General features: G+C 38.4%; 1 protein-coding gene across 1 annotated transcript; it reads left to right on the top strand.

The window, feature by feature from the left end:
• Nucleotides 1-1305: 1305 nt before the first annotated feature.
• Erich5 (glutamate rich 5) lies at nucleotides 1306-25364 on the top strand. The gene is made up of 2 exons (XM_047533895.1): nucleotides 1306-1363; nucleotides 23134-25364. The coding sequence occupies exons 1-2, from the start codon at nucleotides 1306-1308 to the stop codon at nucleotides 23268-23270; spliced, it is 195 nt and encodes a 64-aa protein (XP_047389851.1). The 3' UTR covers nucleotides 23271-25364.
• The last annotated feature ends 1312 nt before the right edge of the window (nucleotides 25365-26676 follow it).

Raw genomic sequence — 26676 nt, 5'->3', positions numbered from 1 at the left:
TCCTCTGATGTACCCTTCCGCCTTACTCAGGTCCAAAGCTACAGAGTTAGCTGACTGTGGACTAACCCTTTGAAACCATGATCCAAAATAAACTTTTCCACCTCTTAAGTTGTTCTTGTCAGGTCATTTGGTCACAGGGATGCAAAAGCAACTAAAACTGCCCCCCCACACACACACACCTGTGTTAATGCAGGAGGAGAAATGATTAGATTATGAGGGTTGTAACCTAATTGGTCCATCCTAGTTTGAATGGACAAGCTAGGTGGTAACTCTAGGCAGGTAAGGCATAGCTGGAAGAGGTTGGTCATTGGGAGTGTGCCTTAAAAGGGTTCATCTTCCCTGAAACCCCCTTCCCCTTGCCTTGTTAAGAGTGCACATAATTTGATGAGAAACCGATAGTTAGCCTAATAGTCGCTTCCCATAAATGACAAAGGGTAAAATAGTGATACCACAGTGGAGAAACCTGGCAGATGCCACCTTACCTAACTCAACAAAGTTAAGACAAACTGACATCCTGTGCCTCTGTGAGAACACACAGGCGTTGCAGCCCAAACTGCATCACCTGCAAACAATCACAAGGAAATCAGACGAATCCAAGTTGAATAATCTACAAACAAATGGTCTGTTCTATTTTTAAGAAACGTCAAAGTCCTAAAAGACAAATACGGGGGGTGGGGGGCTACTTCAGATTAAACCAAACTAAAGAGAGGCTGGACAACAAAATGATAAGTGTAGTCCTGGATGGGACAGTTGGCACAAGTTGAATACCGAGGGGAGATTAAATAGTCCGGTATCCGCGTTAAACTTCCTTGTAGTAACTGTACTAGAGTTATGTAAGAATAACACCGCTATCACTCATCTAGTCTACCAATCAATAGCTACTGGCCACGGCCGCCTCCTCTCCTCTCTGGTTATTTAGTGATGATTCAGACGATCCCTTCCAGCGCTTCGCCCTAGCCCCCAGACAGCATCCCTATCCTGCTTCAGGGCTTTTTCTTTCTACCTTTACCATACCCTCCACCTTTTCCTCACCTGGACCTCAAGTCTACGTATCCCTACTGCCTTCTACTTCCCTGCCCTCCAGCTCTGCGGCTCTGCGCTCCCTGGCTTCTTCCACCTGCTCCCAGCTCACTTTCTCCTCCGGGTGCGCACTCCTTCCCCGGGGCTGGGCCGTGCGCTTGCGCTCTGAGCCTGCGGACTGCGGAGTTGGGGAACTTTCTGCCGCTCCTGGTGCGGTGAGCATAGGATCCAGGCTCCAGGACCAAAGCCCGCACAGGGCTGGGACAGGTGGTTGCGCTACCCGCGATGGGCTGCTCCAGCAGCGCCCTCAACAAGGCCGGAGACAGCAGCAGGTTCCGCAGCGGTGAGCAGGGGTCCGGGTCACACCCCAACCTGGGGTGGGAATTTGCTTGGGCTGTCTCCCCCGGAGTTCCAAAAGATGCAGCTGAGCACGGCCCACCCAGCAGGGGGCGAGCTCGTTCCTGGAGGATGAGAGCGGGAACCCCTAAACCAAGCGCTACACCTTCTCCCCCTAACACCCCCAAAATCTGAACCAGCGGCTGCTACCCAGGGCGCAACGGTTCTGGTGTGCTACTCTGTGCGCGCGGTCCCACGCGCAGGGCCAAAGGCCCGGAGCTGGCTTACCTTGTCGGTTGATGTGATTGCGAGGTACTAGGGTCAAATCCCTAAGGAGGTTACCACATTCCCTTAAACACATGAGAAATGACCGTGGAGACTTCCCCTTTGCTCCGTGAGAGTTACTGCATTGGAGATGGCAAAGGACGCAGAGAATATGGACCAGCATTCACTTCATCAAATAGGTTCCTCCTGCACTTTTGAAGAGGTCAAATACTTTCTCTTATTCTTGGCTTCTGTATTTCTTGAGAAATAGGTTTGTGGTAAAAGGTGGTCATTCCTGAATCTTACAAAGAAATTCAACCGGGTCTATTTTGAGCGTCTACTGTATAGTAAGTAGCTCAGTGTTTGACTGGATGCTAGAGGTACCCTACTTATGAGATAGAGAGTGGAAAAGATAAAATAAATACAAAAGACAAGTGATGAAGATAGTTTTTGATAGCTATAAACACTGTGACAAGAATTAAAGCAGATCAATGAACTAAAGAATGACTTCAGTTCTTAGATTTTGAATGGTTACCATTTTGGACAAAATTTGAATGTTCTGCCTGTTTACAATCTTCAAGACTAACTTTAGGGGGAATTTTATTCTCTAGTTGTCATTTTCACTTAACACTTAATACTTCACTTAACAAGATCTTCTGTTAGCACCTTGTGTTATTGCAATAGCAGAAAGTATCTTCGTGTTTGATTTTGTGATAAAGAGCACAGGATTGTTATGAATACTGTTTAGAAGCTCAGCCACTATGTCCTAGTTGAATTGCACTGCTGTTATTTTCATGGTGTGTGATAATTTGTATTTCTATGTTTAGTAGAAATCAGAAAGCAATAAAAGTTAAGAAGTATGTCTGAAAAAAATTAAAAGCATGTCTGAAAGTGATTCCAAACCCCTTCTCACTGATATCACTAAAGCCCAGAAAGTCCATTCCTAATGCACAGTGCTTGCTAACTGTTCTCCTAAACAGGCCAGCACCTCCACACCCCAGCATGCCTTGAAGAAGCTAGTTCAAGGAACAATGGCTTTGATGTTTCATGTTTTATTTTATGAAAGCAAGTGGATTTTTGCATTCTATTCCTTAATAATCTTATTAGGGGCTGGGGAGATAGCTCAGTCAGTAGAGTTCTTGCCTTGTAAGCACAAGGCCCTGGGTTCGATCCCCAGCACCCCCCCCCCCAAAAAAAAATCTTATTAGTTTTGGTATAAAAAACTGAAAAAAAAAAAGTGATTCAGGAGTAATTAGAGGGGCTGGGTGTGTAGCTCAATGACAGAGTGCAGGAATAGTATGTGCAAGGCCCTGGCTTCAGTCTTCAACATAAAAAAAAAAGTAAATCATTATAAAATTTTAAACTGAGAAATATATATTTCAGGAAATGTAACTCTTGGGGAGGGGCAGAAGTATCCAATTGGTGGGATGGGGTTTTTAATCCTCTCATTTGAAAAACATCATCAGCATTAATATCCATTCACGTGAGTTACACTCTTGTTTTTTATTCTTCCTTTCATTGCTATTCTAAGTTTTCATGGCTATTGTTCTAGAAGGAATGTTAAAACTCTTGACAACCAGTTTTAGTGCATAGAAAATTAATAACATGCTGCATAAATTGTTCAACACATAGTGAATCAATCAACAGGTGTATTGCTTCTGATCCTCTATCAGACAATACTCTCTTGTAACTGGATACTATTGTATGTTCAGCGGCATTTCAACTCCATGATCTTGGAGGTCTGATAAATAATTCATTCATGTTTAAAACTTCTTTAAATCCAAACCTGTGTAAATGTACTTTTAGATAAAACAGTCCAAGCTGGGTGTGGTGGCACATGGCTGTAATCCCAGGGGCTTGGGAGGCTGAAGCAGTGGGATCACAAGTTTGAGCCCAGACTTAGCAACCTAATGAGACCTCATCCCAAAAAATAAAATAAAATAATTAAAAGGACTGTGGACATAACTCAGTGGTGAAATGCCCTTGGATTCAATCCCCAGGACCAACAATCAAAAACTAATAAAACAGTCCATTTTCATTGACCATCCTATACATGCATTCATTCACTACACCCCCAGTGCCTAGCAATGCTAGGCACATAAGAGATCCTCAGTAATTATTTGTTGAATGAATTAGTTTATTTAATCCTTATAACATGCTATGGCTAGGTATTATGATTATCCCAGTTTTACAGATAAGGAATAAATAATTTATCACAAGTCACAGGGCTCCTAAAAGTCAGATCTGAGCTTTGAATCAATTTGTGTTAGCTAGATTTAAATCTGGTTTTCCCTCACTCTGGGTCCCCATTAGGTATCACCCACCATGGTGATCACCCACCATGAAAACTGTAAAACAAATATAATAAAGAGTATTTATTCTAATCCCTAAATGAGATATTTACTATTTAGGTGTTATACAAATAAGATATATAATATTTAAACACATAACATATTTATATATTACATATAAATAAAACATGTCATACAACTATTATAGCATATTACACATTAAAACATTAATGTATTAATTTATAATAGTAATATGTACATAGAGTACATAAAATATCATTGTACAATTTTCAAAAATTTTTTGTTGTTCTTGTTGATGAACCTTTATTTTATTCATTTATTTATAAGACTTGAACCCAGTGCCTCACACATGCAAGGTAAGGGCTGCGCCACTGAGCCACCTCAGCCCAGTTGTACAATATTAATATTGTTAATATGTGAATGTTTTTATCATATTTGTTTTGTGGATGACCACATCTCTGATGGGGAGTCAGTGATTTGAGGCATATGACATAAATAAATATAATACATTTGATAACATGAAAAACATTTAAATTCTTAAATTAGAGTTGGTAAAATATGAGGTTCACATTTGCTTCCAAATTTAAACTAAGAATAGTTGGAGGACATTTAACTTTAGTGATATTTCAAGCAAAGTGTGTAGGTAGTTGTAAAGAAACTTCCAGATACTCTTCATTCCATAAGAGATTTTTAAAAATTCACACTAGCAACCTTAGAACTCCATGGGTTGAACTAAAATATATGAACTATCCTGAATACTGGGTTTTTGTCAATAGACCTGCCTTACTGAATTTTCTGTAAGAAATTTCTAGTTTTAAAAGTATTGTACATTGGGCTGGGTTTGTAGCTCAGTGGTAGAGCAATTGCCTAGCATGTGTGAGGCACTGGGTTTGATTCTCAGCACTGCCTATAAATAAAATAAACGTCCATTGACAACTAAAAACTATTTTTTAAAAAAGTGTTGTACATGATGCAATATTGACCTACAAGCAAAAGAATCGTTAAGTAATGGGGCTAGGTTCTCTCTTGGATCTCTAAAATCTTGTGACATTAAAATCAAAAGGTACTTATTTTCTAGGTTTGAATTTAAATCAGCAATTACTTGTTAGGTAGCCCTTAGGTGACATAGAAATAATCTATTCTAATAACGTGTGGATGTTTGCTTTGACCTACCAGATACTGAACCCCTGCCCCTTTACTTCCAAAGCCCAGGTATACTCATCCTGGCATCAGAGGTAGAGATTGGCCTCTGGTTGTAGAGAATTATCCAGTGCTACTCAGAGTGAAGAACAGTGCCTGATACTAGGTGCTTAGATTTCAACTAAGTGCCTGAAAGTGTGAAGAAAGGGGCCTTTCTTTCCAGAAGGACAATTAGATTGAACACAAAGATTGTGTTGACTGCACAGACTTTAATGTCCCCTGGGGTCTTTAGATCTTTGCATGGGATCCCTCCTTGGCTCCATTAGCCCCTGCTAACATGAATAATGCTCCCTTCTTTCCTAATGCAAATGCTATTCCTTTCTGGTAGGATTCTCCTTCCTGAGACTTTACATTTTAAGCACCACCAGAGTAAATAGATGGTAATCATTGGCAAATTTCATTGCTAGGTTAATGTGCACATGGCCACTGATGGCTGGACTTACTGCTTTGTTTTAACCTGAACTTTCATGAGATGTGTGGTCTCTGCGACCTAGGTAATAGCAGGAGGCTTGAATTTCACAGTTAGGCAAATTGTTCTTTGTACCATGAGCACACTTTTGGGCTTCAAACAATATCTTCACATGGAGACAATTCAGTCCTAACCAGACAAACATTTTCCCCTTGTAGTTGAAGAACAAACATCTTTAACACTTAAATCAATTTGTATAGGCTTTTCTTGTATACAGGAATTACATAAATGGGATTTTTTCAAATGCTGTAAGTCTCCAGAATGAGTCTTGAGTGCTTGGTATATCTTTGTGGTAGGCCTAGTTATGGCATACAGTAAGTTAAAACAGAATATAAGAACTGCAGGCATAGTTCAAAAATGTGAAAATGTTTGAAAAAGGCATGCAGTAAAAAGTACATCTCCCACTCCATCCCCACCATCTGCTGAGTTCCAATCACACATGGAAACATTTATTAGTTTGGGATTTTTCTGTATTGTCTTCTAAAGTTTCTATATGTATTGCAAATATTATTTCTTTCCCTTTCTCATTTGTATTTAAAATGTATTATACTCTACTCACTGTTCTTCACCTTGATTTTTTACCTAACAAGATGAAGATTTTTCCATATTTATATATAAAGAACTTATTTCTCCTTTTCTACACCTACAAAATACTCTGTTGTGTGATTTATTTAACCAGCCCCCTACCAAGGGACATTTGATTTGTTTCCAGTCTTTTCCTGTTACAACAATGTTGCTGTGAATTCCTTTGTGAATATGTCATTTTCGGTGTGTACAATTATTTCTCTAGGGAGATTTCCCCAAAAAGCATTACTAGATCAAAGTGGTATTACTAGACATCAATGATGTTGATAGAAAACTGCCCAAATACCTTCTGTAAGAGTTGTACCAGTTTACATCCTCATCAACAATAAATAAATCTTTTTCCAAAAATTGAAAATTTTCAGCCAAGCATGGTGTAGCATGCCTGTAATCCCAGCTGCTGTGGAGACTGAAGCAGGAGGATCACAAATTGGAAGTCAGCCTTGGCAACTTAGCAAGACCCTGTCTCAAAATTTAAAAAATTAATAAGTAAAAGGGGCTGAGGATATAGCTCAATTTTCAATTTTTGGAAAAAGATTTATTTTATTGTTGATGAGGATGTAAACTGGTACAACTCTTACAGAAGGTATTTGGGCAGTTTTCTATCAACATCATTGATGTCTAGTAATACCACTTTGATCTAGTAATGCTTTTTGGGGAAATCTCCCTAGAGAAATAATTGTACACACCGAAAATGACATATTCACAAAGGAATTCACAGCAACATTGTTGTAACAGGAAAAGACTGGAAACAAATCAAATGTCCCTTGGTAGGGGGCTGGTTAAATAAATCACACAACAGAGTATTTTGTAGGTGTAGAAAAGGAGAAATAAGTTCTTTATATATAAATATGGAAAAATCTTCATCTTGTTAGGTAAAAAATCAAGGTGAAGAACAGTGAGTAGAGTATAATACATTTTAAATACAAATGAGAAAGGGAAAGAAATAATATTTGCAATACATATAGAAACTTTAGAAGACAATACAGAAAAATCCCAAACTAATAAATGTTTCCATGTGTGATTGGAACTCAGCAGATGGTGGGGATGGAGTGGGAGATGTACTTTTTACTGCATGCCTTTTTCAAACATTTTCACATTTTTGAACTATGCCTGCAGTTCTTATATTCTGTTTTAACTTACTGTATGCCATAACTAGGCCTACCACAAAGATATACCAAGCACTCAAGACTCATTCTGGAGACTTACAGCATTTGAAAAAATCCCATTTATGTAATTCCTGTATACAAGAAAAGCCTATACAAATTGATTTAAGTGTTAAAGATGTTTGTTCTTCAACTACAAGGGGAAAATGTTTGTCTGGTTAGGACTGAATTGTCTCCATGTGAAGATATTGTTTGAATATAGCTCAGTGATAGAGCACCCCTGGATTCAATCCCTAGTACTGCAAAAAAGAAAGAAAAGACAAAACTTTTCAGAGGTTTATGCAGCCATGTCAAAATAGGAGCATGGAGCAGAAGTCAGGAGATTAGGTAGGGGTTACCTTCTTTTTTTTTTTTTTTTCACATAAAGGAGTTTATTAAGCAAACAGAGTGTCTCCCTGCAGGGTAAGAGAGAAAATGAGAGGGAAAGAAGGGGAAGAGAGAGGGCACGCAAGAAAGAGTGTGAAAGCAAGGAGGATAGAGAAAGTGAGTAGGAGAGAGAGAAGGATGAGAAAAGATCGGGGTTACCTTCTTGATCTCAGTGCTCACAGTAGCCTTGTAGAGCAAAAGTTAGTAACACCAAATTCAAGTAGAAAACTAAAGCTTAGTGAGCATAAGTAACTTGTCCAGGATCTCTGAGGCAGGAAGTGATGGAGCTGGGGCTTAAGTCCCATCTGTATGATTTCAAAGCCCTTGCTGTTTTAACAACTTCCACTTCCATCTGGGGTCTAGTCCTGATTCTGCCAGAAACTTATATCTTCATCTTACACATAGGAAAAATGCAGTCAATAGTTAACTATTGGGGCTGGGGAGATAGCTCAGTTGGTAAAGTGCTTGCCTTGTAAGCACAGGGTCCTGGGTTCGATCCCCAGCACCAAAAAAAAAAAAAAAAAAAAAAAAAAAAAAAAAAAAGTTAACTATTGAATGGATAGATGGGTGAATGGATGGGTTGACAGAATTGGGAATTTGGGGAGATAAGAGAGACTCAGGACCCAGCAGATAGCAGAAATTGAAAGGTAACACTGGCCAAGCTGGGCTTGGGAATAGAGTGCTGGGTTGAGAACAGTCTCCTAGTCATGCAGGAAAGGTAAACACGGCAAAACAAAGCTTGATTGTGTAGTGTTAAATCATGCTTCTCTAAGGCTGCCACACATCCCAACTGATGGGTGATTTCACTTCTGTTAATGTTTTACAATATTAAGTTTGAAAAGATACCCCAACACTCATGGACACAGTTTTGGCTATGCTTGGAGTCCTGGTGTAGATGTGTGTGGGTTGTACCAGGTTAGGTGTTTTTAAAGCAAAGTATAGGACAGCAGAATGAGCCAGATATTATTACCCTACATACATGTATGAAAAAAAAATTAAATATCTATCAGTGTCAAAAAAAGATAATGAAAAATAAATACATAAATACTTTTTTTTTTTTAAACAAACTATAGGTCTCCAAGTGAGTGTTAGTGCCTTTACAGTGCCATGATGACCTCAGAAGCTTCAGCACTCATTTCAGGTTGTTGCTGTTGCTCACATCCCTTGACAAATGCTTTACCACTAAGCTACACCTCCAGCCATTTTTTTTCTTTTTTGAGACAGAGTCTCACTAAGTTGCTGAGGGTCTTGCTTAAGTTTCTGAGGCTGACCTCAAACTTCTGATCTTCCTGCTGCTGCCTCCAGAGTCTCTTGAGATTGCCAGGTGGCTGGCCCAAAAAGTTTTTAAATAACTCTGATATCCAGAAAACTTGAAACTAATCCCATACTGATCCATTAACTAGAGTACATTCTTTTGTATATATCCAAGGATGTCCAAGCTTTGTTCTCTAAGGATAAAAATAATTCCACATTGTTTTTATAGCTAAAACCTCTGGGAATGAAGTGTTATGAAGGTGAGTAAAATAAGTTAGGCAACACTGGCGTGCGTTTCTAGCTCTGCCTGCATTGTGTGTGTGTCACAGTTTCCCAGCTTGTGAGAATGGGTTATGGTGTTGGTGTTTCTACAGATTTCAGGGCAGCTGGGCAGGGTCCTGACAGCTGACTCTTCTGGGAACAGCCTCCTCTTGTCTCAGTGTGCTGCATGGATATCATATTCTCCATGTGCCAGGACACGAAAGAGACTGGGAAGCTCTGGGACGTGCTTTCCAAATGTCTATCATTTTTACTTGTAGTTTCTCTTGCTGAGAGACAGCACCTGCCTTCAGCCACCCCAGCAGGGACCTGTTGCAATGTCCTCCCCATACCATTCTCTTGGTTTCTTTTTCCCTCACTGTCATTGCTAATGAGAAGGGATGTGTTCCTTGTTTTCTGTTTTTTGTGTGTGCCTATTTTTGTCCTTTTCCATTTTCCTAAACTGACAAAAGCCAGAGTTTCTTTTGGTTAGTTTCCCTTTCTTTTGCTTGCCTTGGTGTAGTGTCTGTAGATGAGATGGTTATGCGAGGCTCTAGTGACCTGTACACCTTGCATTTGTGTGTGTGTATATGTATGTGTGCGTGTGAATCCAATACACTGAGAGACAACATAGAGTGCTGATTAAGAACATGGATCTCAGATTGGGGATGTAGCTCAATGGTAGATGACTGTGCAAGGCTCAGGGTTCTATCCCCAGCACTGGGGGTGGGGTATGTGGGTTTGGAGTTAGACTGTCTGGGCTCAAGTCTTAGTTTAGGATCATTTATTAGTTGTGTGACTTTGAGCCAATTACTCCACCTGTCTATGCTTCAGTGACCACATCTGTAAAATAAGATTACCAAAACCACCTATTTCATAAAGTTGTTCTGAGGAATAAAGAAGTTGAAGTGTGTGTATATATGACACACATATATTCACACATATGCACACATATATATCTCTCTATATTTTATCTATGTATATTTATATCCTAGATACTATTATATATATGTAGATATATATAGTATGTATACTGTATATATGTATACTGTATATATACTATATACATATATAGTAGATATATATGATATCTAGGATATAAATATCTATCCATCTATATATAGCACTTCTAGGATATAAATGTTGCGAACAGTGATTGACAAACTGGCCTGCTAGCCAAATCCAGCCTACCAACTGTTTTTGTAAATAAAATTTTTTGGAACATAGACTGACTTGCCTATTCTTTTACATCTTGTCATGGCTGCTTTCTCACTGAACAAGGTGAGAAAGTTAAGGCCATCTCCCTCCCAGTGTGGAGCCCACTTGGACCGATTCAGTCTCTTGATTCATTGGTACATCAATATTCGTATGTTGTCCCTCAGGCTGACAGTGGCATGCTACCTTGAGGATGCAGAGCACACCAGATGTTGGTAGGTGGGCAAGACCCATCGACTTGCACCCCCCACCCAGTAATTCTGTGTACTCATCAGACACTTCAGGCTCTCCTAATTAGCTCCCTTTGACTTCCCTTGTTGACCCCATAGATAATCTGTTTGGGTGGGGATCTTGTTTTCTGGTTCTGTGGCTCTGGGAGTAGGGCTTGAGATTCAGCATTAACAAATATTCCAAGGTAATGCTGATGGTGCAAGGTCTGGGACCATAGTTGGCCTTTAAAAGCACCTGAATCTTCAAGGTGAAATGAAACTTCCTTGGGCTTAAACGTGAACTCTGCCATCTACTAGCTATTTGCCCCTCCCAGATAAAGATGCCAAAATTTCCCGCATTGTGTAATGATATAACAATAGATCTACCCTGTGGAGTTGTCGGGAGGATTGGATGAGATAACCCATATTTTATGGTATCTCAGTACATAACAAATACTCTTCTTCCTAGAGGCACCTTGTAGGCAAAGCTGTTTTGGTCGATTAAGCGTCTAATAAGTACATGCCAGAGACATGATGTCCTCTTGTTTCCTTGTTCAGTGAGATGGTTTTGGTTTTATAGTCTAGATTTCTACCCAAATGTTAGATTTCCTATGCTGGTAATGACCATCCATCTTTTTCAGTGGAAAATGCTATTGATCATTTCAAAAGTGATATTTTATATTACAGCATGTTTGAAATGAGAGTTTCTCTTGTAGGAAACTAAAACAAATCAAATAAAATGGGAAAAATATATCTGAAGGAAGAAGATCTTTGTCATGGTTTGATGACAAGTTCTGTAGCTCTCACATGTCAGCCTCTCTCATAGACAGGAGCCCCATATGAGCTCGATCAAGTGTTCCAAAGCACCTTTCCAACTACATACTCTAGTTTCTCCTTAGTTAAATATCAACATTAGGTTTGCCTTCACACTTTATCTCATATACTTTGTGATGATCAAAAGGAGTTTTGGATATACAAATTCAGGTAGTTCTATTAAAAAAGAAAAGTAGTCTGTCTGATTTTTATTTGCCCTCTATAGAATTTTTTGGCTAATGATTTTATACTTCAGTTACATGAAATGTTGCTTAAGTTGGCCTCTCCTCAAAATAAGTGCCCTGTTCATATCTCCCAGCTAATGAAATGTGCACTTGGGGATTAGAATTTGTGTCATGGTACACAGAACAGTACTTAAAACATGCTGTGTAAGAAAGAGGCAGAACCATCCAGAATAGCATGGCTAGTAGTCCATTGGATGGATGCAAAATGATAGAACGGAACTGAGGAGAAAGCAAGGTAAGGATGTAAGAAGGATGAGTAGACTTCTTTTTGACAGTAGACTCATGCTGCATCCCTGGGTTCCAAAGCTCAAAAGTTACAAGAACTAGATATGACGGCAGCAGGGACCAGGATCCCTCTTCCTCACTGAATCTAGAAAACCTAGCAGACGGCACAATGAGGCCTTTGTGATATCTGATATGGCATAGTCTTAAGAAATATTGGCCTCAAGTTTTTCTCCTTGTTGGGTAAAGCTTTTCATTTCTGATTAGGGCAACAGGCTGAGTTGAAAAGTTTCCTCTGTAATGTGAATTTCAGGTATGTTAGCTTTAGTTCTAATCCCTTCTGTAATGTTGCCTAGTATTTAGTTTCTTTGTGTGTCTATCACAACGGTGCTTATGACCAGAGTTCTGTTAGTTCAGCTGTCACAACAAATTTGTGCATGGATCAATTTTCAAGAGAATGAAGAAAGAAAATGTGCATGAAAGGATTAGGCCCATGGCAGTGCACAATTTGATGAACTGTAGGGTTCAGAAAACAGACACATCTTTAAACAACTTTGGATGTGGAAACAATGCATGTGTCCAAAATATTTATTACATAATAACACAGATTAGGCACAGATTATCTCCTATCTGTGGACAAAAATGTATCTTACTGTTTTCTAAGTAAGGATGCCAGAAGAAATGATGCATTATCTTCTTCTGCCTTGAGAAGGTATGTTGGGAATTCATAAAAACCTGAGGACAGAGTGTGTGGGGATGCATTGTCTGGGTGTGGTGGCACACGCCTGTAATCCCAGTGGTTTTGGAAGCTAAGGCAGGAGGATCGTGAGTTCTAAGGCAGCCTCAGCAAAAGTGAGGCACTAAGCAACTCAGTGAGACCCTGTCTCTAAATAAAATACAAAATAGGGCTGGGGATATGGCTCACTGGTTGAGTGCCCCTGAGTTCAATCCCCTGTATCCCCGCCCCCCTAAAAAGGTAATATATAGCTACCACATTGTACTTAATGAGGAAGTAGAAATGATTTGAATTCCCTGCAGACGGTAAGTTCTAGGATAACAGGGACCGATCTTCCTTGTTACCTGCCGTAACCCCTGTGCCCAGCCCAGAGTTGGCCTGTCATAGGCACTTGGTGATACTTGATGAGTAAATGAAATCAAAGCCAGCAAATAGAACAAAAATTTTTTTAAAAAAATATATGAAAGCTATCAGTGGCCTTTATTAATGCCAGTAAAGTCTGGTCAAATCATCACTGATATTACAATACTGTTCCACTATCTATCAATCACATTTTAACACTAACCATAATAACACATTGTTGTAGGTCATCATTGACAACGGCACTGTGTTAGGGGACTGTTTATCCAAGCCCTTTAATGTTGCAGTTCATTCATTCTTTTGTTAATTTCTACCTATAATTTATTGATAGGCCACCCCTAGCTGTCAAGGGAGCCTTGTAAAATTGGAAGAAGCCCTCCCCAGTCACTGCCAACACATGCTGCCTTGCAGGTGCACCAACCCCTCTGCCCTGCAACAGGGTATCTCCGTGTATGAGAAACCTGTGTGCAGCGTCCCCATTTACTGACTGTCTTCTCACATCAGACACACTTTAGCGCCTCAGTTAATTTTCCTAAAATCCCTCAAAGCAAACTATCACCATTTTACAGATAAGGAAATCAAGGTCCAGAGATTTTAGGAATTTGTCTATATTGCACAGCTAAGTATCTTCTGAAATCAGGATTCATACTCAGCCTAAGAACAGTCTGGAATGGCCTGCTTTAGTTGAAGGGAAGAGAGAGTGATCAAAAAAAAAAAAAAAGAGATGGGGAAAAAAAAAAGAAATACTATACTTCTCTCAGCAGCATGGGGGTAAAAACAATCTGAAGGATATGAAACCTGGAGCAAGAAAGGAAGTTTTAGTGGTTATTATAGACTTAATTGTTGTGTTAAGAGACAGTTTGAAAACATTGTTTATTTTCCAACTTTTCATTTATTTCCTCTAATCTTTCTTCCTTTGGAGTAGTTTATGAAAAGGTACCAGTATTAAAATAATGAAATCACTTTACTTCTATGTTTGTCCATTATAATTTTATCTTTGCTAGATCATTGAGAGAGCAATGTTACTGATTGGCACTCAGTGGGTGAGAGTCCCTGTGCAGGTGCCTTCTAAGTATTAACTCATGCGTCCTCACCACAGCTCCCTGGTCAAGTGCCGACTTGAGTCCTGCTTTGTAGAAGGTGAATTGAGGCACAGGGAGCCTTAATAAGGCTCTTTGGAGCCAGGTGGAGAAACCAGAATTCAAACCCACTATGTACATTATAGGTGTCATCTTCAAGGTCATAAGATCTCTGTCCTTCCTTTTAGAGCAGACTGTTTTTTTTTTTTTTTTTCTATCACCTAGGAAAAAGAATATTTGAGCTATTTGTTAGGAAGGTACTACCTTACAAATAGTCATTTCAAAATGTATTTAGAGCACTGTTAATCAAAATAAATTACAAAATTAACATGTCACTATACCTCTAGCAATTTCTTTGTGTGTGTGTGTGTGTGTGTGTGTGATCATTTTAAGAATCCTTTATCCCTTGAAACTATCCTTGAAAAATATGAAAGATGATGACATTCTTTTGTACTGTTTCCCAGCTTGGTTGATTATTTTCAGGTTGTATTCTATAAAATCATATGTTAGGACATTTGCCTAATTCCAGTGTGCCGGCGAGGTTGGGAGAAGTACATACAAAGCAAAGTGACACTGTGATCATGGGCATAAGTGCTCTAGCTAGGGCAACAATTGACAGATCACTTGGACACTTGTGACCCCATTTGTGGTGAAATAAATTCTCATCAAGTTTTCTTTTATTGGGGGAGGACTTGACTTAGACTGACAGTATCGTGTATTTTTCAAAGTATAAATTTTTGTGCTCTGGAAGAATGCTGCCTTTGGAATTCACCCACACCTGGCACAGGTGGATGCAAATGCTTCATCTCATTTCACTGACAGAGCTAATCACTGTCATCACTATTTGATGAGAAAATGTAATTTGGCAGACATCTGTGATTAGTACTTTAATACATTTCCTTGTTAATTCCCTAAGGCAATTATTACCAAAACATCCTTTGTTTGGCATTTGAATGACTTGGCTTGTCATATGGGATTCTTTATAGACCTGAGAGATCTTTTTTATTAATTTGCTTTGCTTCTGTTAATCCGAAGTCTTCCATCATGATGAGGTGGGAGGAGGAGGTGAAGGACAGCCCTCTCCCTAGTTCTGTCATACAGTCCCCCAAAACTGACAGCTGATGCCCGGAATCTCATATAATTGTTCCTGAGTTCTGCTTCTTTATTTCTAGCTCTCTCTGTAGGATTCACACCCAGACTGGAGGCAGGAGAAAGATACAAATGTTGTTTCCCTCTTCTCTCCTCCACCCCAAGACTTTCCTCTTCATTTTGCCTCTATGCAAAAACTGCCCTTGTCCAGACACATAGCAAATGCGTAAGTAAAATAGAGAGCTCAGTTCTAGGCTGTTACATATATTTTTGAACAGGTCCATATGTCAAGTTGTCCTCCAGAGTTCACCACTAGAATGCACAATCTACAGCCATCTCTAACACACCATGCCCCAAGATAAGTCACGTCTCCCTCCAGCCCAAGTTCTTTCATCCTTGTTTTCTGTCTCCAGCATCCAAGCTATGAACCAGTGTTACCCAAGACCCTTCTTCTTCCTCCCTTCCCTCACCCCATGGATCAATCATTATGTTCAGCCATTTTAACTTCTTATAACTGTGTCCCATTTTCTCTCAGAAGTCACTGGTAACCTTGATGTCTGCGCTGCCCATCTCTATTTCATTCTTCAGGAGTACGTGTGCATGCATGCATGTATGTATGTATTTTTGGTGCTGAGGATTGAGCCCCATGCTTGCTAAACTACCCTGAGCTATAATCCCAGCCACAAGAGAGGGAGGTTTTAAAAATCCAAATCAGATCATTTCTCTCTCTTACTCATAATTATTTTTTAATTTCATTTATTTTTATATTAAAAATAAGCAGTTTAGGGGGAGGTACAGTTAGTTGATATACAGTGAACTGCATATATTCTATAGAGCACCTTTTGGTAAGCTTGGCATATGTGTGTATCCATGGAAACATCAACACAATCCAGATATTGAAAGTTCCCATTAACCTCCTACATTTCCTTATGTTTCTTTGAATACATTGTCTCATCCCAATCCCAGTCCCCAGACACTCTTTTGCTTTCTGTCACTATTAGATAAGTTGGCACTTTCTAGTTTATAAAAATGGGATCATATAGTATGTAATCTTTTCATCTTCTTTTACTCAGTGTAATTATTTTGAAAATCACCCTTGTTGTTGCACTTACCAGTTGGTCATTTCTTTTTATTGTTGTGTAGTATTCCACTGTGTGAACATATCTCAGTTAGTTTACTCATTCATCTGTTGATGGAAATTTAGGTTGTTTCCAGTTTGGGGTTATTACAAATCAAGCTGCTATGAACTTTTGTGCACAAGTTTTTGTATAGATATTCTTTTCTTTACTCATGGGAAAATGTCTAGGAGTAAAATGGCTGAGCCACATAGTTCATTTGTGTGTGTGTATAAAATTTGGTGCTGGAGATTGAACCCAGGGATTTGCACGTGCTAAGCACACATGCTCTATCAGTGACTAAACTAAGCCTCCAGTCCTGGGCATGTGTATTTATTTAATTGTTTAATAAAGCCCTACTCACAATTATTTTCAGATCAGTATCAGACTATTAAAGGATTTTAATTTAATCTTTTAATTTAATCTTATTTTCTTTTTTATTCATTTAATTTTTATTGATGCATTATAATTGTAAATAATAGTGGAATTCATTGTGATGTATTTGTACGTGCAAACAACATAGTTTGATGAACTACATTCCCCAGTATATCCCCTTTCCTCCCACCTCCCTGCACCCCAGGTTCCTTTCTTCTGCTCTGCTGGTTCCCCCTTCTCATTTCATGAGATTCCATCTCCCCTTTTTTCTCTGTAACTTTCATATATGAGGGAAAACATACAATCCTTAACTTTCTGAATCTGGCTTATTTACTTAACATAATGTTCTCAAGTTCCATCCATTTTCCTGCAAATAGCATAATTTCTTCTTTTTGTGGTGAATAAAACCACATGGTGTATATACACCACATTTTCTTTATCCATTCATTCACTGACATGCACCTAGACTGGTTCTATAATTTCGCTGTTGTGAATTGTACTGCTATAAACATGGCTATGCATGTATCATTGTAGTATAGGATGACTTTAATTCTTCAGGATAAATATTGAGGAGTGGTGTAGCTGGGTCATATGGTGGTTCTATTACTGGTCTTCTGAGGAATCACCATACTGATTTCCAATATGGATATACTAATTTATAATCCCACCAACAGTGTAATAGAGTTTCCTTTTTCCCACATCCTCTCTAGCACTTATCATTTTTTGTATTCTTGACAGCTGCCATTCTACCTGGAGTCAAATGAGATCTCAGTGTAGTTTTGATTTGCATTTCCCTGATTGCTAAAGATGTTGAACATTGTTTTTATATATTTGTTGGCCATTTGTATTTCTTCTTTTGAAAAGCGTCTGTTTAGTTCATTTGCTCATTTACCGGTTGGGTTATTATTATTTTTTTGTGGTAAGTTTTTTGAGTTTTTTTTTTTTTTTTTTTTTGGTATGTTCTGTCAGAAGAGTAGGTGGCAAAGGTTTTCTCCCATTCTGTAGGTTCTTTGCTTCATGCTTTTGTTTCCTTTGTGGTTGCAAAAACTTTTTAATTTGATACCATCCCATTGATTAATACTTGATATTGTTTCCTGTTGTTCACAATTCTTGTTCTTCATACTTTTAAGGTAAAATTTAAACTCATTAGCATCACTTACAGGGTCCTCCGTGATCTCTCTCCTGCCCTACCCTCTAGCCCTGCTATCCTTTCTGGTGTCTTCCACGCTCCCCTGTACCTTCTCTGGGAACTTGCAGAAGCTATTTTTAAAAATTTGTTCTATTTAGTTATACATGATAACAGAATGCATTTTGACTCATTGTACAAAAATGGAGCACAACTTCTCATTCCGCTGGCTGTACACGATGCAGGGTCACCCCAGTCGTGTAATCACACATACATAGGGTAATAATGTCCGCAGAAGCTATTTGATAACACTCAACTCTTGCAGGGTCTCTTGCCACTCTGTGTACCTGGCTATCACAGCACTTTCCATATGGCATTGTTTTTGTTAGTTTACTACTTCCAATGGCTTCACATGATTCTATGATATCAGACAGCAGAGTCTGTGGTTTTTCATCTTTTTATGTAAATTACTTTTATATATTTTATGTGTTCATTTGAAAATTTTTCTTTTTTCATCAAAAATCATACTCATTAAAGCACCAACGGAGGCATTGGTCAAAGTGGCAGACTGAAGATATGGATCTCATTTGTGCAATCTAAATCATAACATAATATTATTTTAAGTAATGATTTCATTGCTAACAAGCAATTACTGAATTGAAAGGAAATGTGAACATTTAATGGGAAAGGGAGAAGGGGTGAAGGTAGGTGGAAAAAGAGCTAAGTCTTTATCTTTCATAATAGGAGTTCATTGAAATGCTCTGAACCAAGACATTCTAAAGTGTAATTCAATTATATATACAATATATAGGTTAGATATGTAATATCTAATATCCCTCTAAAACAGCTAGAAGAATTAAGATGTTAGCCCCTAGAGAAGGGGAAATGGGAGAGGAGATCAAAGTCTTAACACTGAATCAGAAGATAACTTTTTAAACTATATGTATATATAACTTGTGGTAAAAAGAAAAAAGGAAAAAAAAACTTTGGGGGAAAAAGAGAAGAAGAAAATACCATCTAGAGACCCATTTTAACATTTTGGTTTCTTTTTTTCTAGTCTTTCCCCTCTCCATTTGTAAATTTTTTCCCTCTCTCCTCCCCTCCTTTGACATTATTGTAATCATACTATAATTTAAACTGATAACTCACTTATTGAGCTCTTAGTTGCACTGCAGACCTCAAGCTAATAAATGCTTTATACGCATTATTTCATTTGGTCAACCCAACTGTGAATGCCAATTTTTAAAACTTATGTCATAATTATTTTCTTATTTTAGCATATTGTCTTTATAATATCTTTTTTGTGGTATAATATTTCATCTAGTATACCATTTATGTTCCCCCAACTTGTTCGATTTTTGTTTTTCAGCTTTTGCTATTATAAAGAACACTTGAATGATAAATTTTTTGTCCTTGAAGCATTTTCTAAATTTTATGTTTTTAGGATAAATTTCTGGAAGTAAGATTACTGGGCCAATGATTATAAATGAGTTACAAAATTGCTTATTGTAAACTGTCCAGAGCACTTTTGCACTCACTGTTTGTGAGACAGGATCCTCATGCAACTCTGAGATGGGTGGGAGAGAGAGACCCATGAGATCACTGGGAACTATGTTCCCAAGGCCACAACAGATGCAGGAGGAGCCAGAAGAGCCAGGAAGTAAAATGCATGTTTCCCAACTTTCCTTCCATTTCTCTTCTTACTGTGCCCCTAAAATGACAGGAAACTTGGGTCAAGCAATCTCTGTCACTCCCCTTCTCAGACATCCTAACCTTCACCTACTAGATTTTCTCCACCATGGGGCCTTTCCATTCACTGGGGACCATTCTTTGTTAGAAGGAAAGTGAGGCCTTCCTAACAGCCCAAGGGCCACTGGGAAACTTCCTAAGCCTAAAGAGGAGAAAGGGTGAGACAGGGAAAAGAACATGCAAAACAGTGGACTGTGCTAAATTAGAATATGGAATAGGAACCATGAGAAGGTGCACAAGGAGCAAACAGTGAAGTCTGAGGTGAGGTGTTTGAGGTGTAGACAGAAAGGCCTTTGACTTGGAGAGATGGCCACGTTATATCTTGAACTGTTAAATCTACTACTTGATATCTGTTCACTTTTTCAAAACAAAAACCAAATAACATTTTGTGTTTTCTCTCTCTTTTTTTTTCCCCTCAACGGAATGACCAAAAAGTAACTTCAAATGAGTGTTTATCTACCACAGAAAGAAATGAGTCCTGTGTTGCCCAACCTGTACCTCGTACACCAGGAAAAGAATCCATATTTTATGGCAACATACAAAGGGAAGGCCTTCCTCCTCTGGAGAAGCCCAAGGCATCAGTGGTGCCTACAGCTAATGGTGTTATATCGCTCCGTGAACAGCCCCTGGCAAAGGAGGTAGCCCCTGGAAAGGATGCCATAGACCAGTCAGGACCTACAGAGAAGACTCAGCCTCTCCAGGGACCAGAGGAGTCTGAGGCACCTCAGCTGGACAGCAAAGAGGATACCCCAGGAGTAGAAGAAAAGAAGAAAGATGTGGAAACAGTGACAGAGGTTCAGGCTATAAACGGAAATGCTCAGACTGAACTTTCAGAAGCCAAAGATGGATCTTCAGGGACAGCAGGAGTGAGGAACTCCCCTAGAGCAGGGGAAGATGCTGAAAATCCACCAACTGTTAGCGTGATGAAACCTCTAGGAACAATGGAGAACATTCAGCCTCTGGAAACAGATGGAGAGCTGCAATCTCCAGGAGCAATGGGAAAAGATGAACGGTCCCAACTTCTAGAAGCAATTCCCAAAGAGAACAAATCTCCAGAAATGTTGGAAGGAAGTCAGTTTGTGGAAACTGTTGAAGAGCAGCAACTTCAAGAAACAGTGGAAAAAGATGAACAGTCCCAGCTTCCAGAAATGATTCCCAAAGAAAACAAGTCTCCAGAAATATTGGAAGGGAATCAGTTGGTTGAAACTGGTGAAGAGCAGCAACTTCGAGAAACAGTGGGAAAAGATGAGCAGTCCCAGCTTCTAGAAACAATTCCCAAAGAGAATGTAACATCAGAAATACTGGACAGAAGTCAGCTTGTGCAAACTCCTGTTGTGAATGATTTACTCCATAAAACTTCTGAAGGTCCTGGAAACACCGAGCAGATTCAACCTGAAAGAACAGTTGAAAGCATGGAGCATCCAGAAGGAATTACAGAGATGGTGGCCAATATGGAAATGTCTGGAAAAATTCACACTAACAAAGCAGACCAACACACTGAAGGTAAAAGAGAGGCTGTTAGAGATTCAGAATGTTTATTAAGATGAGTTACATAAACCAGGGGGAGCGTTGCCTGACACATAGTCACTTAAGTCTTTTAGGTGGCTGAAGTTCATTGAACCCAAAGAGGCTTCAACCCTGGGAAACAAGTATTCCATCCAGTCTCAGTTCAGCTTCTCAGAAAATCTCTTCTAAAGCATAGTCTTTCTTTATAGTGTTCAATTTTTTAACTTAAGAGTCTGAAGGTTAAATAGAATCATTTCTTTGCCAGGTGCTTGGCATGTGTAAAGCCCTGGGTCCAATCACCAGCACCAAAAATAAACAAGCAAATGAAAACAGGACAGGAGTGGAATGATAGTAATTTCCTAAGGACATGGTCGATCAAGATGAAAATTATATTCTAAGGCTATATTCTCTGTGTGTTCTTTCATTAGAAGGTCAAATCCTCCACTAATCATTTGTTGAACTTAATTCTGGATCCTCATACCATATATAGAGCCTAATGAAAAGTGAACTTGGAAAAATTCAGAAATTTTAACATGTTGCCTTCAAGGGATGATTTTTTTTTTTTAAACCAGGGATTGAACCCAGGGGCACTTAACCACTGAACCATATCCTCAGCTCATTCATTTATTATTTTTTAAAATTTTGAAACATGGTCACTCTAAGTTGCTCAGGGTCTTGCTAAGTTGCTGAGGCTGACTTTGAGCAAGCAATCCTCCTGCCTCAGCCTCCCAAGCTACTAAAAGTAACACTTTCTTCTGGGACATGATTTACATTTTGATAACTGTTAGCTTCACAGTATAGTATAATTAAGTGAAGCATTAATTATAACCATCTGTTTCTTAATTCTTTCATTTACTAACTCAGGTTTTTTGTTTGTTTGTTTTTTTTGCAGTGGTGGGGATTGAACCCAGGGCCTTGTGCTTGCAAGGCAAACACTCTACCAACTGAGCTATATCCCCAGACCAGGTTTTTGTTTTTGTGGTACTGGAAAACAAACCTTGCACTTTGTACCTTGCACCTTGCATATGCTAAGCAAGTGCTCTACCACTGAAATACACCCCCAACCTAACTCAGTTGTTGTTATTATTATTATTATTATTATTAGTAGTAGTAGTAGTAGTAGTATTGTTTTGCTATTGGGGATTGAACCCAGGGGTACCTTACCACTGAGCTACATCTCCATTCCTTTTTATATTTTATTTTGAGATCCGGTCTTGCTAAGTTGCTGAGGCTGGTCTTGAACTTGTGATGCTCCTGCCTCAGCCTCCCGGGTTGCTGGCATTACAGGTGTATGCCATCACACCTGACCCAACTGAGTATTTTTTGAATGCCTAAGCATGTGCTAGGTGCTGGGAATGCAGAATGAGTAAGAGATAGTCCCTGGCCTCAGGGGGCCCTCAGTCTACTGGAGGAAGGCAGAATGTAAACAAATTACTATAGTTTATTGAGGCAGATGTTTTAATAAAAATGCAAAAAGTGCTCTCAGAATAAGAAGGGAGAAGCAAGTAGAAACAAAAATTTTTAGACCATCCTTAGGAAAGTCAAAAGATTTTAGGGCTTAGGATGCTGAAAATGAGTGAAGTGGGGCACGTGAGATTCCATGGGGAGTCCTAGAAATTCTCAGGAAGCTGCTGCTTGGCTCCAGTCATGGGAACTGTTGCCCAAACTGATTTCAGGGTAAACAGAGTTACAGGTGCAATGTCTAGACTTTTAAATGTTAGCAATGAATGTTAATGAATGTTTTCTTTAAATACCATAATGATCAAATGAGACAGATTTTTGGGCAACCCTGGACCATTTTTTGATTTAGATAGAGATGAAACTTTCTAATATGTTCTACTGCCATTTCTTGGGTAATTTTGCACCCTGATTTTATTTAGAATGCCAAGACACAGAGATGTTAAGTGACTTGACATTGGCCACAACTGCCTTTGTTGATACCACCAAAGAAACTTTCTGCATAGACCTAAAGAGCAAGCACTGCCCCACTGGAAACAAACTGTGGAGGGAATCTGTTGTTAATGCTAAGTGAGTGTTTCTTATTATCTCTTTTGGTTACTTTTCCAGGTGAGACAGGAGAAAAGATGGAAACAGAGATAGAGAATGAGAAAGTAAGTGAAAGGGCTGAAACAAAAGAAGAAGAAACAGGAGAAGCTGTGGATCTTTCAGCAGCCACAGAACTAGGGATGGCGACAGAAGGGTGAACAGACACAGCCTGTTTCAGTAGAGAGGTGAAGTTTGTGGTTGTGCATCATTTTGTGAGTGTGGTTATGGTTCTTAACTCTCTACAGCTACATGTTTTGCCCAAGGCATGTGGTTGTAGGTAGACTGTTGGAATCATGAGAGTGATGCCATGTTCTTGACTGTATTGTTCCATAAAACGGCTAAGCTGGGAACGGTTTTCTTAGCTACTTAGGACAGTCTCACATTTAAAATCATAATAGTCAGAGTCAATAAACACTGGGGTATATGACCATTTAAGAGTGTGAGGGTGCCTTTCTTCATTAGGCAATGGGTTCACTCAGTACAGGAAATGAGACCCTAAATTAGGTGCCCTATACCTAAATATAAGGTATAGACCTTTAGACACAGAAGACTGGAGAAAGAAGGTAGCAAATTTTAGGAGCCTTCATGATAATAAGGTCACATAGTTTAATTATGATGGAATAAGAAAAAACACCACAAAAATAGGACAAAGTAGAACTAGTATTTCTCTCCTATCATAGAGCTGGTAGGAACCTTAGAAGGCATACCATCTAATTACCTTGTCACCTTGTCTCTCTACTACCAAGAGCCTTATTTATCATGATATAGTATGTTAACAAAATGCTTTTCAAAGGAATGCAGCATTGGTACTATTACAAGATTAGTCATTTTTTTGCAATGAAGGTTCCACATTTTCCATGTGCCATTTTGAATCAGCAGCTGATTTTTACACTTATGTGAGGGGTTGGACTAACATTAAAAGCATTTTAAATTAATTGACATTTAATATATTTCAGAGGCAACAAACTCCAAGGATTAAATTCTAGATTTATTGCTTATGTGGTGTCTTCCTGGGCCCTATTCTTTTTTAGATGATTGAAGCTTAATATTAGGTTTTAGAGGTGGGAAGAAGTTAAGAAATCCAAATATTTATAATATTTTGTTAGTGTAAACATTAGGCAGCACAGAAAATCACTTTTCAAGAATTCTTCCAAAGTTGGAAAGGGATTTGGTAAATGATTGTACATGAATAATAATATGATTGCTAATTTGTCCACCAAGTACCTGGTGTTTATGAATATTGGTAGAATTCTGGAAATATTTGGTTTCTATTATTTGTATATATATGTATATTTTAAGGTAACTGCTAAGATGAATTAGCTACTCTTTAGTGTCTACATTAAAATGACTACTGAGAGGATCTGTGGAAAGAATACAGGATACAGGGAAGAGCATATCATTGTGGTTCTGATTTTAGTATTAGTTTATGCTTTTGACTTTAAAGTGTTCAAAAGAGACAAAAGAGGAGTTCCTTGAGTGGAACTCAAGGATGTCATCCTATCTGCAAAATAAAGAAGCTGTATTGTGATTTCATTGAGATAAAACTTTGTTTTATCTGTCTTTGATTTTAGGCATTTAGCTCCCTTAATGGTACTCTAAACTTACATTAACTCAATAAATATTCATTTATGGAGGGTTCCTATTTACACTGAATTCATTAGAAAATAAAACATTTAAAATATGAATTTGTGTGACACTATCTAATTCCTGTCTGGGAAACAGGAAAATCCATTTTCACGTCATGAATGCTCAAGCTCAAAATGAATAGTTTTATGTTTGGTGTAGTTCCAAAAACAGCAGAATATTTAGGTCAGAAAGTTATATTAATCAAGAACTGATAAAACTTATGTTTTGAGCTACATATTTTCATTCAAAAATCTTTTTTTTTCCTGACCAGAAGATATTTTCATACAGGTATTTAGTAAGTAGAAAACATCAAGGCAGATAAGTATGTGAGATAATTAATATGTTAATTAGCTTGATTCAATCGCTACAGAATGCACACACATACATCGATGTCATTGTACTTCATGAATATTTATGGTTACTACTTGTCAATTAAAATAGAATTTGCAAAAGGTCAAAACTTAGTATAAAATATAAATGGTTACCTTAATAAATGGAATCATTCTTTCCATCAAGTACTGAAATAGAAGGATTAATTAATAGGCATAAAAGTCCATTCTTTTGGTAACTTATTAAAAAATACTTTTCCAAAGTGTTAATAAATTCCATTTTTTTCCATTAGTGTGTCAACTAATTCTCAAAGTTTTGGAAATTTGTATTTTTTTTTTTTCCGGTAACAGGAATGGAACCCAGGGTGCAGGGTGGTTTTTCAACACTGAGCCACATCCCCAGTCTGTTTTTTATTTTTTTATTTTAGGGTCTCACCAAGTTCCTTAGGGCTGCACTAAGTTGCTGAGGCTGGTTTTGAATTCCTGATCCTCCCATCTCAGTCTCCTGAGCCGCTGGGATTATAGGCATGCGCCACCATGCCTGGCAATTTTTAGTACTTTGTTCTTTCATCTGTAGTCTGTAATGTGACTACTAAGACATCTTTAGAAACTTTGCTTTTGATTCTTTCAGATAAAAAGTTATGACCAGTTTGTAGTCTAGGTTGTGTCCTACTAATCTTACTTTCATTGTTTTCTAGGCCTAACTAAGAGGGAAATGGTGAACAAATGATTTTCTAACTAGCATCACCAATAGGGAATGAACATTTGCCAGTAACAAATCTAGGAAATACTCAGGCCAGATCCCAAATTCTTGGCTAGAAGTGCCACCTGCTGGGAATCCACAGGATAGAAAAGTATGGTCAACCTGTGATCTTATTGTTTTTTCCATTTAGACTTTGGAGTAAGAGATGCTAACACAGCAATAGCTTTTGAGCAGTCAACACACACACATCACTCTTAACAACTTTTTTATTCCAAACTTGGCCTAAAATTAAGAATTGCTTTTAAAGGAAAAAAATTTCCCCCACATTTAGCTAATTAGAGAATCTTGGATGGCCATAATCAGATTACCTTACTAGGGTTTACATTTGTATTCTTTTGGTGTACATAATCACTTGTTAGAGATTACAACCATCCCATTTTTATAGATTGTTTGGGCCCCAGCACCTCACAAGGATGTCACAGACCTAAAACCATAACCATACTCCTAACAGTTTTAGTGGGAGGATAAACTAGTAGTTGATTTCAACTAGTAGTTAATGGATCAGTATGGGATTATTTTCAAGTTTTCTGGATATCAGAGTTATTTAAAAACTTTTTGGGCAATCTCAAGAGACTCTGGAGGTAGCAGCAGGAAGATCAGAAGTTTGAGGTCAGCCTCAGAAACTTAAGCAAGACCCTCAGCAACTTAGTGAGACCCTGTCTCAAAAAAAAAAAAAAAAAAAAGGCTGGAGGTGTAGCTTAGTGGTAAAGCATTTGTCAAGTATGTACACTGTTTTAGTTTAGGTACTTAAATGTGACAAAATGATTATTTATGTAATAATTGCAGGGAAAGGCTTATTAAAATTTTTTCTTCTCTTAGTAAAAATTACCAGTAAAAATTTCAGAA

Source organism: Sciurus carolinensis, chromosome 1 (assembly GCF_902686445.1).
Source record: "Sciurus carolinensis chromosome 1, mSciCar1.2, whole genome shotgun sequence".
NCBI classification, from domain to species: Eukaryota; Metazoa; Chordata; class Mammalia; order Rodentia; family Sciuridae; genus Sciurus; species Sciurus carolinensis.
Note: the sequence above shows the minus strand (reverse complement) of the source record. Positions and strands in the feature narration are given on the sequence as shown.